Below are 15660 nucleotides of genomic sequence, written 5' to 3'. Positions count from 1 at the left end.
AGAGCGTGTGTGTGTTTTTGTGAACAGTGAGAACATTAAACATGGATTTAAATGCACATTATATGATTGCCCCTCTCTCTCTCTCTCTCTCTCTCTCTCTCTCTCTCTCTATCTCTGCCCAGCATTTACGCTTTGCTTAGGCTTGCCATCCCTCGATGACTGGCATGTTTACATAGACAAAGTGCATGGCAGTGACCCCACCCCCATTGAGCCCTGAACCAATAGACATTCAGGGTGGAGAGCTAATTTGCCTTCTTTGTGTGGATCTGGTAGAGCAGAGAAGCCCGGAGCAGCTGCATGCTCACAACTGCTGCTCTTTAAAGAGTCCTGATTTCACTACTTCTCTCCCTGCTAGCTACTAGCCTGCTGATTGCCTTCATTCACACTGTGCAGTGATCTTCAGCTGCGTGCCAGGAGACGGGGTTAATCGTGTAATCGCGTAAACCTCAGACGTAGGGCGCTAGTCACCAGTTGTTATTGGTCTCGATGCTCTCCACGTGCTCTCGATGGCCGATGAAGGCGTAGAAAAGATGGGAATATAGCTACAGCTGTCTCGCGGGAAGCGCCAAATCCAGCACGTGGGTATTCTGTTTTCTTTCTAGTAGTATGCGCATATTGTGAGTGGATTTTATTTTTTATTTTTCTACCCTGTATATGACCCCGAAAGAGCGCGGCAAGACAAATATCAAATATGTTCTCATCAAGGCTTTTTGAGGAGATCAGCATATGTACACAAAGTATCCATATCTGAATAATACAAGATGTTTCCTTCTAGAAAGTTGGACAGAAGGATTTTTTTTTTTTTTTTTTGTGGTCGTCCATAGCAACAGCTCAGGATTCAGGATGTCTGGCAGTCGAGGTGTCTGCTGAGATGTACATTTTCATCGCTGTGTACAATTGCGATGGCGTTACTGTCTCCACATGGAACATCAACACTGAGCTGATGAGCTGAACCAAAATCACTGATTTTTACTCCGGTGAATACTCTAGTCCTCGTCATGAGAAACTGGGATGTGTTTTCTTAAACCTCAGGGCTGGATCTGGCTGTGTGAATGAGACTTTAGGACAAAAGCAGTTCCAGACCATATATACTGAAGGCAGTCTGCAGTTGGATGGTGTTAAAAGTGACCGTGATCACAGATACACTAAATATATTGCTGTGTGGCTTCAAAATGGCACTTTTGAATGTTTTAGGCATTTATTTTGGTTATTTTGTCACAACTATTGTGACAAAACTTGTTAGGACTATACTAATATTTTATAAAAATATCTCCAATAATTGTTGTATATTGAGATTGGAGTGTGAGTAGATGCTTCTATAAGAAAAAACAAAAGGGAGCATCTGCTACAAAATCACTTTCTATTCTAACCAGGGGGAAGTGGTGTCTTGACGGTTAAGGCTCTGGGTTACTGATCAAATGGTCCGGGGTTCAAGCCCCAGCACTGCCATGCTGTCACTTTAGGGCCCTTGAGCAAGGCCCTTAACCCTCTCTGCTCCAGGGGCGCTGTATCATGGCTGACCCTGCACTCTGACCCCAGCTTCCTGACATGCTGGGGTATGCGAAGAAAGGAATTTCACTGTGCTGTAACGTATATGTGATCTATAAACACTCATTATTATTATTATTATTATTCGTGTTCACTATGGACAGAATTTCACTAAATAGCATTCTGGTGAAACATACTGTGCACATGCCAGTGAGGCATTTGATCTCATACAGCACTGCATTATGGATGTGACTCCAAGCTAACAGCATCCTCATTATCCCATTTGAGCAGACAGCACTCTCCTAACCAACTGCTAGATAAAATTGGGTTAGGTTTAGGTTAAACAGATTAAAATGAAAATAAGAAATATGTTTTTTCTCCCCTAATGCAGTGGGATCACGAGAGCACAGGAGGTCATCAAGCATCTCTAGCTGTTCTCACATAAATCCATAGTGCAAGCCCACAGCTTAGGTTAGTCAAAAGAACCTACGAGCCCTGGTGGAGAACCCCTTCCTGACCCATCTGTTTTTTGTTTCCATCTGAACTAGCCAGAATAACAGTAGTGATTTAAGGGAAGACAAAGGAAGAAGCTCATAATCAAGGAAGTGAGCAGTGAAAGACGAAACAATAGCTGTGAGATTTAACTGTCAGACACTTTCCTGAAACAATGCCCTGCCTGGATCCCTGCAGAGATGCGCAAGGAAGCTCGAAGGGAAAAGGTTAGATAGTCACAGTATTTACGTCTGACTGCACCATTTCATCCAAAACTCACATAGCTCATAATGCTGTGGCTCATGTCTCACGTTTCCTTCCAGCTGCTCTGTCTATCCATGGTGTAAGTGACTAAAAGCACGTCATAGTAGTTTCAATGTTCAACTTTTAAACATTTTAACCCGATCACCGTTTGGGAAGAGACGTGTTATAAAACAATAGGTTTCCTGTCCACCTCATGGGCTTTAATATTAAATCGCAAAATTAAAATGCATACTAAAACTAAGGATGCACCGAAATGAAAATTCTTGGCCGAAGCCGAATATGATGAAAAACTTGTCCGAAAGCCGAAGGCCGAATACCGAACACGTTTTTTCCATTTATTTTGCCTTTTTTTTTTCCACCACTGCATAAATTAAATAGTCAAAATGTGCTTTTTACTATTTTGTCTTGCTTTTCAAAGAAAAAAAATCAAATACAAAAACTACAATTTCAAAATATTTATTTAACACTGAACATTTTTTTTTCATTCCAGCAGGCATAGGCTACCAACAAGGCACAATATAACTTTAAATAAATAAATGAGTCAAATAAAAATATTTTGATGTGGTCATCTTTGAGCCCCCCTTGAATAGCTGATGTTAGGCCTATAACTGACTGCTGGAAGAATGGAACACTCTGCAGCCTACAACTAAAAAGTGCATTAAAAAGTGCATAGACAAGAGTGAAAAAAATGGTTCTATCGGGTTCTATACGGCTGATTATATTGAGGATATATACGGCTCGCCTCCCTGTACACCTCGCGGGGTATTATAGTAGATATAGTAGAGTTAGATGCGTTGTTAATGTTATGTTCCTTGATAGATGTAGTTAGTTTAAACGATAGATCAGTTCATTTAGTCCCCGCTGGTTGTTCCACTCCCAGTCCGTAGTACTAGTTCATGTTTCCTGTTTAGTGTTTTGACCCTGTTTTCTGTGACCGCGACCCTGATTCCTGCTTCGCCCCGTTTATGCCTGTTTGCCGATCGCCCGATAACCCTTTGCCTGTCTTGACTAAGTTTTTTGGATTGCGATTTGTCCGCCTGCCCTTAAATAAATACGTCTTTACCTGCTTCCGTAGTCTACTCCCTTACGTCTCGCGACATGACAGAAACAAAACAAACGCACGTGTCCACAGTAAACATCCGAAGAGCACGTGGCTCGTGCACGTAGCTCGTGCATGTGCACGCCCCCTCATCGAGGTCGTGACATTCGCGCGTCTCACTGCGGTTGCTCGGCTATTTTGTCGCATCATCAAACACGTCATTGTTCGGTCAAATCTATTCGGCCTCTTCACTTATTCAGCCGAACACCGAGAATGCTTTTTTTTTGCTATTTTCGGCCGAATAATTTCGGTTGCCGAACATTCGGTGCATCCCTAACTAAAACATTTGGGGGGGAAATAGATTTTTCAGTCCTGTAAATCTAGTATTAGGTTATTAGTGTGGTGTGATGGTTAGCGTTGCCTCCTCACAGCTACGGGATTTGATCTTGAGCTCAGACTGCTGTCTGCGTGGAGCGTTGCATGCTTTCCCCACGTTCATGTGGGTTTCCTCCCACTGTCCAAAAACACCCAGGCAGGAAGATACACTAAATCACCTGAGGTGTGAATGTGTGTGCTCATGGTGCCCTGTCATGGACTGACACATCATCTGGGGTAAATTCTACCAACTCCCAGTGTTCCTGGGATAGACTCCAGGTCCACTGCGACCCTGACAAGGATAACGTGTTTGCTAAATGAATGAACGACAGACATGCAGTATATTTGAGCGTCCATTAATGGCACGCTGTTGTGTCACATGTACACAGATGAACCTCATACAGCAGGAGTGGAGTCTCAGATTATCCTTGTATTGTTTTCATACACCCCTTGAAGTTTGGTCGCACGTGACATCCTTCACATTGTTCGGAGAACAAATTTCAATTTTATAGGCCATGATAAGGATGTCGGTGGACGCGAGACGTTTTAAGATGAACCTTTGTGAGAAACAGTTATCATGTATAATTTAAAATGTCTCTCAGCTGGAAACGATTCAGTGAATGATGTGCTAGGAAATCTTGGAGTGGATTTTTAACGTTTGCGTGTGAGCATGGCGCGCGCTTTCATTCTAAGGGCTGTTGTTGTAAGAGAAGCACTGACTGCAGTCTCTCCTTGTTTAATGGTTGTGCTGAATGCTGCTTTGGGCCTCTTGTTTTGGTTCTTACATGGATTTAAAATTCGTGGCACACTTTGTTATCTACAGGGTGTCCCAGAAATCTCCATACGTAGGGGAAATTAACACTTTTGAGCAAAAATAAAGTCTTCCAGGTTTATATTGTTGTTATTATTATTATTATTATTATTATTATTATTATTATTATTAGATAGCCTTTTAAGAATGCCTTTGACAAAGCGTGAAGAACGTATTGAAATCATACTCATGGCCGAATCGGAAGGTTGCGATGGACTTTGACGGAAAACATAGAAAGCACGTCACACGACACTGCTGCGAAACATATTAACAAACTTAAAAAGACTGGAAGTGTTGCAGGCCGACCGAGAAGTGGACGTCCACAAACATCCACTGACGAAGGCACGACCGACGCGGTGCTGGCAAACATAGCCCCCTGTGTATGGAGACTTTTGGGACACCCTGTAATGTTTTGCTTTGGTTATTTAATCCCTCTTTTGGTCATATGCACTGGTCCTCTTGTGACTGGTTAGCTTGGTGATATTGACGATTGGTTAAAAAGTCACATGCTTTGCCAAAAACTGGGTAATAGTGAATGAAAGCTACCAAAAAGGTCATCTTGGTCCAGCACTCAATAGGGGATTTGTTGTTGTTGTTGTTGTTGTGTTTGTTTTAGTACTCTCTTTTTCTGATTTGCTCTTCTATCTGTGCGCAAACACATACACACACATCTGTCTTCATGAGGATCTCAAAGCATGTCCAGAAAGTAGAGAACAGAGCTCATTCAGCACGCTAAAAAAAGATCTATAGCTGCGATTTCTCTCCTGAGCTTTGTTCCTTATGTGTCTTCTCTTCCTTTTTCAGGTACCACACGGGCACCTCGTGACGGCGAGCTTCCCGGGGTGGATTACAACTTCCTGTCCGTGCAGGACTTCCTGGAGCTCGAGCAGTGCGGAACCCTTTTGGAAATAGGAACGTACGAAGGTGCGTGAGAACGTTCAGGTGTTTACTGTTTACTGCAGTCAAACAACCGGAACACATATTCCCCTGTCCTGTCATCACTGACATGAGGAAATGGAAACTAGTAGTGTTGATCATGTGGATGTAATGGAAACACACACACCCCCTCTCACACACATACACACACACACACACACACACACACACACATACGCACACACTTCACACAGGTGCAGGGATGCTGTTGCCTTGGCTTGCACACGTTCAGCTGGACAGGAAGGCAGGAACATGCCCACACACACACACACACACACACACACACAGAGAAATAAGTGTTCTGTCCTCATAGTCCTTCTGGTGGCAACTGACTTTGGCACTCAGCTTTAATTGGTCTGGCACTGTGTGTCTCTCTCACTCAGTCTCTCTCTGTCTCTCTCTCTGTGCATTACTTAATCACAGTCAGGAGACTTGAAATATGGGCACACAAGCAACAACAAACTACCATAACATCATAACATTACATCTATGTATTAATCCCCAACTATAGGGGAGGATAAATAGCCACAGATCTATCAAAAATGACACACACCAAGATCGAACAGAAGAACACAACTGTGTCTGCCAGAAAAGCTTTCCTCCATTCCTTTACCATTCCCTCCCACACATTGTTCTGGACTGTTCTGCTTCACTTTCCTTTTTTTTTTGCTTCTTCTCAGCTTTTTGACCTCTCTCTCTCTCTCTCTCCCTCTCTCTCTCTCTCTCTCTCTCTCCCTCTCTCTCTCCTCTCACTCGCCCAAACATTAACATTCTCCCTTGATCCCGCATTTCCTAGGTAACTATTATGGAACACCCAAGCCACCCAGCCAGCCTCACTGTGGGACAGTGATTACCCAGGATGCTTTGCGACACAACCTTTCCGGCTCCTGGAATTCCACGCCCAAGCGCACAAAGTCCTACAATGATATACACCATGCTCGAGTAGAGCCCGTTGAACAGACAGAAGATGCAGACTTCAGCACAGACATGAATAACGCTTTTACAGGTGCGCACATGTCTGAGAGTGTATATGTGTATCAATTAGGGCTGTAACCGAATATGAATGCATTATTTAGAATGAACAGATAATGTGCTCTAAACCGATACGAATACAGATAGAAAAAGGAGGCGCACCATTCTTTTGTTTTTGTTCATTTTTTAAGGTTCAAAGGGTTGAGACTAGAGATGTCAGGACTGCGATTCCATGAGACGCAACAAAAATAGCTTGTGTAAGCGGGAGGTTTTACTTTTATGGGGGTGCAAGTGGTCAGATATGAAGCTCATGCATCGGTGATGATGCATTTACATAGTAACTGCCTGGTCAGGGTTGCAGTGATTACGCTCCTGGTTTGTTTATATTTTGGGCAATAGAACCAAATAACTGCACTGCTAGTGTTTTCCAGTATTTCCTGGGGCATAGCGGTTTAGGCCACACCCACTTCATTCTCAAATCCGGATACAGATACCAATATTTGGAGTACTAAACAAATACAGATAAAGATACATTGTGTTACACCCCTAATGTGTGTGTGTGTGTGTGTGAGAGAGAGAGAGAGAGAGAGAGAGAGAGAGAGGGGGGAGGTGGGGTCATTGTAAATGTGATTGCTGCTGTTATGTGAGTACAGGGCAGGTCCATCTGGTGTGTGTCTATGTGTGTGTGTGTAGTGGGATTGTTTGTGTGTGAATAATCAAATCACATGCAGAGATTGGGGGCTTCTACTTAGTCCGTGTGTGAGAGAAAGTAACAGAGAATATGAGGCGATGATAAGCAGAGTAAGCTGACCATTTGCACTCTGAAGCAGAAGAATCTTTATACTCCATCCAGTCATTTCAAACAGGAAGTGCCTCAGCAACTCACCCTAAACTTTCTGTGTCTGTCGAGTGCAGGAAAGCATGTGAGACAGTGTTGATGGAATTAGAGTGAAACAGTGTGCCATCCAGCATTGTAGGCGTTTTAAGTAGTATTTGATGCACTGGTCGAACGCCGTCTCGTACTTGATCATTGCTAGGAATTCACATAAAAATCACATCACAGTCCAACCCTGTATGTGAGTTCGACTGCTGTGAAAGTACCCACGAATATAAAAAAATAGTTAGCTCCTCTTATGGGGCTGATTCTGATTATATACAGTAGATGGATGTGTGGGGACAAATTTGTTAACACATAATGTACATAATTGCAGTCAAACAACAACAACAAAAAAGGTTTTGTCAGTTATAGTATAATCTTCAGCTGTTCAGATTGGGTGAGTCTGTGCCCGTGATAGCCGCAGATTCCTGATCTTGTCTGACAGAGTTGGAACCCGACGTTCTCTTCTGCTGCTGTAGCCTGTCTTCTGCCGCTGTGGCCTGTCCACCTCAGGATTTGATGTGTTGTGCATTCTGCAATGCTTTTCTGCTCACCACGGTTGTATAGAGTGCTTATTTGAGTTACTCCACAGCCTTCCTGCCATCAGGAACCAGTCTGGCCATTCTCCTCTGACCTCTCTCATCAATAACGGGTTTTCCGAAGCATCCTGTGTAAACGCTTGAGATCGGAAACGTGAAATACTCAAACCAGTCTGTCTGGCACTAACAGCCATGCTGTGGTGCTTGATGTGAACATTAACTGACGCTCGTGACCTGTATATGATTTTTGTGCGCGACTTTATGCATTGCCACATGATTGGCTGACTGGATCATTACATGAGCAAATAGGTGTACAGTACAACCTTTTCTGCTTGTACTCTAGACCTACTTGCTCATGCAATGATCCAGTCATACTTGAATTTTCAAGTATGTTGAGTGTATTTTGAGAGGTTTGGCTACTGCTGAATAAATCACTCACTATATGTCTAGTCTCTGTTAGCCAGTTATCTCCTTATGGATGGCAGGAAGACATGGAGGCATTTCATGCACCTTTATCGATTCTGTTATTAGGGTTAAGTTGTAGAGATGTTCCTACTGTAGTCGATTTGATTAGTTTTAGTAGACACGAGAAGAATGAAACATGGATATAGATCATTGTAATGGTTACATACTTGCTCAGAGGTCCTTTAATAGTGCTGATAAAATTGATAAATAAGAATAAGTACTCATTCTGTGAGTATATTAGTTTGTATGTCGGTGTGGGTGTGCAATTATTAGTACTGAGACTGTATTAGCATTCTCCTTGAGTACCTTGTATGGGCTCTGGGCCAAGAGAAGGTGATCTGAGGTCTAGCTTCTTGGTGTGTGTTTGTGTGTGTGTTTGTGTGTTGGATCTCATTTCTGTGCACGTGTTGCATTTGCATGCAACTATAATCCTTCTTTCTTATGTCCCCTCCTACCTTTTTTCTGTATCACCTTAGCACGTAGTCTCTTCCCCTCTCCACTGTTGTTCACAGGAGACTCCAGCCGGCAGGAAGTGCACGCCCCTCCCAGCGCGCTCAACAACGTGGCTGCGTCTCCCGCGGCAACCATGGCCAGCTCCCATCATCCTCAGCTGCCCTTGGAGGAAGACCCGCTCGGGCCGTTGCCAGACAACTGGGAGATGGCCTACACTGAGAACGGAGAGGTCTACTTCATAGAGTGAGCGCTGCATTACACAATGCAACACCAAAGACAGAGGGCAACCTAATTATCCACGAGACACCATTAAGAGTTGGAACGTTATCGAATCTGTGATGCATTTCGAAGCTGTACTGCTGGCTTGTGTGGCCCCATGATGATGAGATATTTTATTTCAGCTTGAAGTGAGTTTTGTTTTCCCAGCACTGTTACTGTCTTTATTATGCATCATCTCTAGTTACTGCTCACAGACATAAGGGCATATAGAGAATGCAACTTTAACGGAGACAAACAGACTCTCAATTAATATTCTCATATCTCAATGTCTGTAAAATTACTGTCTAGAAAGGTCATAGCAATAAATCGTTCATTATTGGAATAAGTTTAGAGGTCACAGACATTTTGTGGACACTTTCGATCCATCATGCATTCGTTGGTTTTTGAGAATTTTTATAAGAATTAGTCCTTAATGGGCTCCTGAGTGACGCAAGAGAGATCACGAATTCGAATTTCCAACATGAGATGGTAGCCAAGGGATCAACATTGTCCATGCTTTCAGGGTAGGAGCAATGACATACTCTGTCTACCCTGTCAATCACAGCTACGTTAGCCAATCCTGGGCACCTGTGAGCCCATGTATGCAGAAGAGGGCAGATAGCGCTTTCTTCAGTGTGTGTTACGCTGCCTTGTGATGCAGCAGTTCAAAAAGATGGCTTCATGTATCTCAGAGGAAGCACTTGTTAGCCTTCTCTCTCTCTCTCTCTCTCTCTCTCTCTCTCTCTCTCTCTCTCTCCCTCTGATTGGTAACTGTCATATGATAAGTGAGCTGGTGGGTGGGAATTGTCAGGTAGGGAATGGGCGAGTTAGTCCTTAATGGCTAGCATGTACAGTTCATGAGCAATGCAGATCAGAATCATTAAAAATGGCATAGTGTGTAAATTAGTTATGTTTGTAGGTTATACCTGCTGGACGTTGTGCACAGCCCCAGTATTACCAGGGTTATAATTATTTAAATCTTGTTTGTTTCTTCTAGCCACAACACAAAGACAACCTCATGGATGGACCCTCGCTGTCAAGATAAACAGCCAAAGCCTTTAGAAGAGTGTGACGACGATGGTAAGGACAAGAAACACATTAGTCATACACACTCTTCCTTTTACCCAGAGAAACAGTCAAACTGTATTCTACAGTCACTGCAATGTCTGTTGTAAAATCGTTGTTTTTTTTTGTTTTTTTTAACTAAGGACTTGCTCTTTGTAACCAGACACCTGGTCTTTGTGTTTGTTCTGTACATACTTTCAGATAAAAGGATTTAATCAAGCACATTCGATTGAGCATGATATTTGATATGCTTTCTATGGCTCATATATCTGGTTATTAGTTAAGCACACTTTTTAAATCTTTGTTCACCTCACTGGATCCAGAACTTTTACAAGACAGATGCACATTTGGCTTCACTATCTATAAACACGACCCATTTCAGGTTCTCTAGAAGTGAAGATTAATATGGATTTAATGACAGTTGAAGGAGGATTCCAGCGATTCATCAACCGTAGACTGTCCTATTGCAGGTCGATAATGCTACACAAAACAGTTCATTAACTATATCTTATTAACCTGTAGATTTTTATATAGGCTAAAAAATAGATGAAGCTTGTGAAAAGCTATTAAGCATAGAAAAGAGGTCATTTAAGCTGATGTGTAATGAAACACTTTGCCTTATGTATAACAAGACACATGTGCCTTGATAATAGGTGCTACAGTACTGAACTTACTAAAACCTTCCTCATGCTACTGATAATATGACATGTTTGTGGAATGAAGCAAAATAATGTCTGTGTTTTTTTTAAGGATTGCATTTCAGAATGTAGGAAATAGTGCCACCTGGTGGAGATTCATAAAATAAAATAAAAATAATGATAATAAAATGGGACCAGTTATTTAAATGATAGGAACTCTTACAAATAAATATTATTTTACAGTCTGGAATCAATAATCTGCCTCTGTTTTTTTTTCCCCCTCGCTTTTCAACTTCTTTTTTTCTTTTTCTCCTCTTGGAGAAGAAGGTGTACACACTGAGGAGACAGAACTTGATAGGAACTTGATTGAACTTGGTAGGTTTCCTTCTTTCTTCTCTGCTCTCTTCCTCCTGTGTCCTGTACTCACTTCTCCCCTCTTTCACTCTCCTCATTTGTCATTATCAGGCTTTAAGCCAGGCTTACAGTGTAGGACGAGAGAAATCTTGTCATCTGACTGCTGCTCACACTGCGTGACTCGATCTTGCAAGTCAGTCTCGATGGTGAAAATCATGTCCCAAAGGTGTTCACACTGTACAATACCTTGGTAAATGCCACTGATGCCGTTCACCTCAGGCTGAAAATATTGACACACAGGTTCAGTTTGTGCAAGTTAATTAGTGCTGCTTCCACGTGATCTTTTTTGTTCTCACCCACAACGCTATTGGATTCAAACATGTGAAACAAGCCGGTCACTCGATGTGTTAATATTGTACCGAGTAACCACATCTTGCCTCGCACCACAGGGGTTGGGGGTTCGAATCCTGCCTCTGCCCTGTGTGCACGGAGTTTGCATGTTTATCGGGTGCTCTGGGGGTTTCCTCTGGGAACTTGGTTTCTTCTTCCAGTCCAAAGACATGCACTGCAGGCTGATTGGCATTTCCAAATTGTCCATTGTGTGTGAATGTGCGTGCGATTGTGCTCTGTGATGGTTTGGCACCTCGTCCAGTGTGTCCCCTGCCTTGTGCCCTGAGTTCCCTGGGACAGGCTCCAGGCTTCCGTGTGACTCTCTGTAGGATAAGTGGTAAAGAAAATGATTGAATGGATGGATCAGGAATTGTTTAACCTTTGGCACTGAACGATTCACTCACACATAAACTCATTCCAAAATTATACAGTGTAAGCCTGGCTTTAACAAACTTTAATTGTTGTTTCTGTTTGATTTCCTTTTTATTAGACATGTAAACTCTTCTATACTGCCAGGATGCCTTCACATGATACTTTACACACTATAGTATTAAAATGACAGTGTTGGAAATTCTGTTCAACTAGTGCATAACCTGTTTAGTTCAACGTAATATTGTCATGATTTTCAAAATCTTGGATGCCCCTAACATGTTTTTAACCACAAATACTTTTCACCAGCTAAATTGTTTTTTTTGTTGGTTTTTTTTTACCACACAGTTGAATAAACTAAATAAACAATCATACAAATGACTTCAAAGTATTTTTGCAAGCAACCATTATTCAATTGCATTCAGATGGTTTATTTATTTATTTATTTTTTTACAATTACATTTTCATGTAAATATGGACGTTTTTGCATTTCAATGACGTGACCCCAAAGCAGGGCGTTTCAATCAGGAGCCCGCGTCAAATAAAGATACGGGAACACGTTTAATTGTTTCTGGCTGAAACTGTGAAGCTGATATTATGACAAAGAGCGTGGGTAGCTTGAAGAATACAAGATAAATTATTATTCTTATTGTTAGTATAATTAATGTTCTTTGCCTAGTCTATGGACGGAACCACAATATGAAATGTAAGTAAATCTGTGGTCCCTTCTTGTGTCCTCAAAACTCCAATTAGGAAGACAAAGCCTTGGGTTGGGCAGTCTATATATCTCTATTTACAAAAATGTAGACTGTATTTTGATCTTCAAGCATTTCTTATATGGCTTGTATATAAGTCATTGTGTGTAGTGTAGCAATACAAAAAATGCACCTTTGCTGTTGATGGATCCTTTGAATCACTTACAGCATATGGACGGCTGAGAATGAGTTTGAAGGGCAAATCCATCCTTATTGCTTATCCGTGCAAGTGGACTGAATTAGAGAGTGATGTGTGAAACAGGAGGAAGAGACGGATTAGAGTGAAGCACTTAGTGCAAGTATGGATTGCGTAATGTAGTCTGCTGCGTCGTGTTCAGCAATCGGGCTGTTAATGAGTCCACGTGAAACCCAGTACAGTCTACTGCGCAAGTGCTAATGACATTCTACTAGACGAATAGCTGAGAATGTAGCCGAGTGTGTATGTGTGGAGTGAATGTAAGGACACAGACTGCTCTAATTGTAGGCTTTTGATAACTGTGTGTGTGTGTGTGAGAGAGAGAGAGAGTATATGAATATATAATATACAATATCTCACAAAAGTGAGTGTACCCCTCACATTTTTGTAAATATCTGAGCATTTGAGTACACCCCTAAGTGAAAATGTCCAAATTGGGCCCAATTAGCCATTTTCCCTCCCCGGTGTCATGTGACTTGTGTTATAAGGTCTCAGGTGTGATAAATTTGATGTTATCGCTCTCACACTCCCTCATACTGGTCACTGGAAGTTCAACATGGCACCTCATGGCAAAGAACTCTCTGAGGATCTGAAATAAAGAATTGTTGCTCTACATAAAGATGGCCTAGGCTAGAAGAAGATTGCCAAGACCCTGACACTGAGCTGCAGCACGGTGGCCAAGAGCATACAGCAGTATAACAGGACAGGTTCCACTCAGAACAGGCCTCGCCATGGTCGACCAAAGAAGTCGAGTGCACGTGTTCAGCATCATATCCAGAGGTTGTCTTTGGGAAATAGACGTATGAGTTCTGTCAGCATTGCTACAGAGGTTGAAGGGGTCAGGGGTCAGCCCGTCAGTGCTCAGACCATACGCCGCACACTGCATCAAATTGGTCTGAATGGCTGTCGTCCCAGAAGGAAGCCTCTTCTAAAGATGATGCACAAGAAAGACTGCAAACAGTTTTCTGAAGACAAGCAGACTAAGGACATGGATTACTGGAACCATGTCCTGTGGTCTGATGAGACCAAGATTAACTTATTTGGTTCAGATGGGGTCAAGCATGTGTGTAGGCAACCAGGTGAGGAGTACAAAGACAAGTGTGTCTTGCCTACAGTCAAGCATGGTGGTGGGAGTGTCATGGTCTGGGGCTGCATGAGTGCTGCCGGCACTGGGGAGCTACAGTTCATTGAGGGAACCATGAATACCAACATGTACTCTGACATACTGAAGCAGAGCATGATCAGTATGCAGTATTCCAGCATGATAACGACCCCAAACACACCTCCAAGATGACCACTGCCTTGCTAAAGAAGCTGAGGGTGAAGGTGATGGACTAAACCCTATCGAGCATCTGTAGGGCATCCTCAAACGGAAGGTGGAGGAGCACAAGGTCTCTAACATCCACCAGCTCCGTGATGTCGTCATGGAGGAGTGGAAGAGGACTCCAGTGGCAACCTGTGAAGCTCTGGTGAACTCCATGCCCAAGAGGGTTAAGGCAGTGCTGGAAAATAATGGTGACCACACAAAATATTGACACTTTGGGACCAATTTGGACATTTTCACTTAGGGGTGCACTCACTTTTGTTGCCAGCGGTTTAGACATTAATGGCTGTGTGTTGAGTTATTTTGAGGGGACAGAAAATTTACACTGTTACACAAGCTGTACACTCACTACTTTACATTGTAATAAAATGTCATTTCTTCAGTGTCGTCACATGAAAAGATATAATCAAATATTTACAAAAATGTGAGGGGTGCACTCACTTTTGTGAGATACTGTATGTATGTAAAGTATGTATGCGAACAGAGAAATGCACACACCCTACACAACAAAATGTGGAAATGTTCAACGGGGTGAATACTTATGTAAGGTGTTGTATATATGCATAGTCGGCTGTTTTCAGCATTTCTTGCATGATCCATTCATTTGTCTCTTTTATTTTTTTTCTTCCCCACAGCAGAATTACCTCCAGGTTGGGAGAAGATAGATGACCCAGTGTATGGTGTATATTATGTAGAGTAAGTCTGGGAGTCTCTCTTTCTCTCTCATGTTTCTCCATCATAACACAGACAAGCAAACAGTTCCAAGCTGGATTCATTTTCATCCCGCTTTGTATGCTGGGGATTTGTAAGCCTCTGTGCACCTGATCCCCTGACTAGCGCAATCATTTATTTCAGAGTCAATAACTTTTTCCCCCTCTCTTTGTCTCTCTCTTTATGTGTGTGTCTCTCTCTTAGTCACATAAACAGAAAGACGCAGTATGAGAACCCGGTGTTGGAGGCTAGACGTAAAAAGCAGGTCGATATCCAGCAGCCACCAGAAGGTGAGCGCTACGTCAGAGGTTCGTTCCACTTTTTCTCTCTCTCTATTTCATTGTCACTGTATCTGTTGTCTGCCACAATGTCGCACATCTTGATTAAGACAGTCATTTAACAGACATTAGTTGAACATTGATCATTTAGTAGTGGCCATTTAGCATTATACAATAGGCCGGTCCACAGTAGCTTAATGCATTATTGACCACATTCGTTTTTATAAAGAACGTTCGTTCTAAATGCTAATGTAGCTTATTGAATCTTAAGATAAGTAGATAAATGTTTTTAAAGAAGTCTTTGTAAAGATGTAACACATTTGAGGCTCTGACTAAGTTTGTAGACTTTGTGTGTGGGTTGACTGAGCCTGAACTAATTTTATAAAGAACAGAAACCTTATCAGACTGGAAACTTTTCCCGAACCTAATTTAGCTGCAACCGTCACCACATCAAGCTTATTTAGTACAAGTTAGGGGGGAAAAAAACCCCAATGCTGCATCCTAAAATAATTATTAATATGCTAAATCAACTTCTTTCAAGTCTTGTACAAAAATGCAGCTTTGCATCTAATGTCTTCACTACTCAAAATGTTATACAGATACATTTAGTA

The 15660-nt window shown here is 42.2% G+C and overlaps 1 protein-coding gene across 22 annotated transcripts in view; it reads left to right on the top strand.

Moving 5' to 3' along the window:
* The window catches only part of magi1a (membrane associated guanylate kinase, WW and PDZ domain containing 1a), a 157012-nt gene that overhangs the window by 96453 nt on the left and 44899 nt on the right, over positions 1 to 15660 (top strand). For 5 of the 22 annotated variants that reach the window (XM_017468066.3, XM_017468067.3, XM_017468073.3 and 2 more), the window contains exons 4-10: positions 5274 to 5393; positions 6202 to 6411; positions 8735 to 8954; positions 9967 to 10049; positions 10994 to 11047; positions 14696 to 14756; positions 14976 to 15079. In XM_017468066.3, coding sequence (XP_017323555.1) covers positions 5274 to 5393; positions 6202 to 6411; positions 8735 to 8954; positions 9967 to 10049; positions 10994 to 11047; positions 14696 to 14756; positions 14976 to 15079 — 852 coding nt within the window. The remainder of the gene's footprint in view (positions 1 to 5273; positions 5394 to 6201; positions 6412 to 8734; positions 8955 to 9966; positions 10050 to 10993; positions 11048 to 14695; positions 14757 to 14975; positions 15080 to 15660) is intronic. The other 17 variants (XM_017468075.3, XM_017468083.3, XM_017468074.3 and 14 more) reach the window with 10 other exon arrangements.

The sequence above is a fragment of the Ictalurus punctatus genome, chromosome 5, assembly GCF_001660625.3.
Source record: "Ictalurus punctatus breed USDA103 chromosome 5, Coco_2.0, whole genome shotgun sequence".
NCBI classification, from domain to species: domain Eukaryota; kingdom Metazoa; phylum Chordata; class Actinopteri; order Siluriformes; family Ictaluridae; genus Ictalurus; species Ictalurus punctatus.
This window is presented reverse-complemented; position numbering and strand designations above follow the sequence as displayed.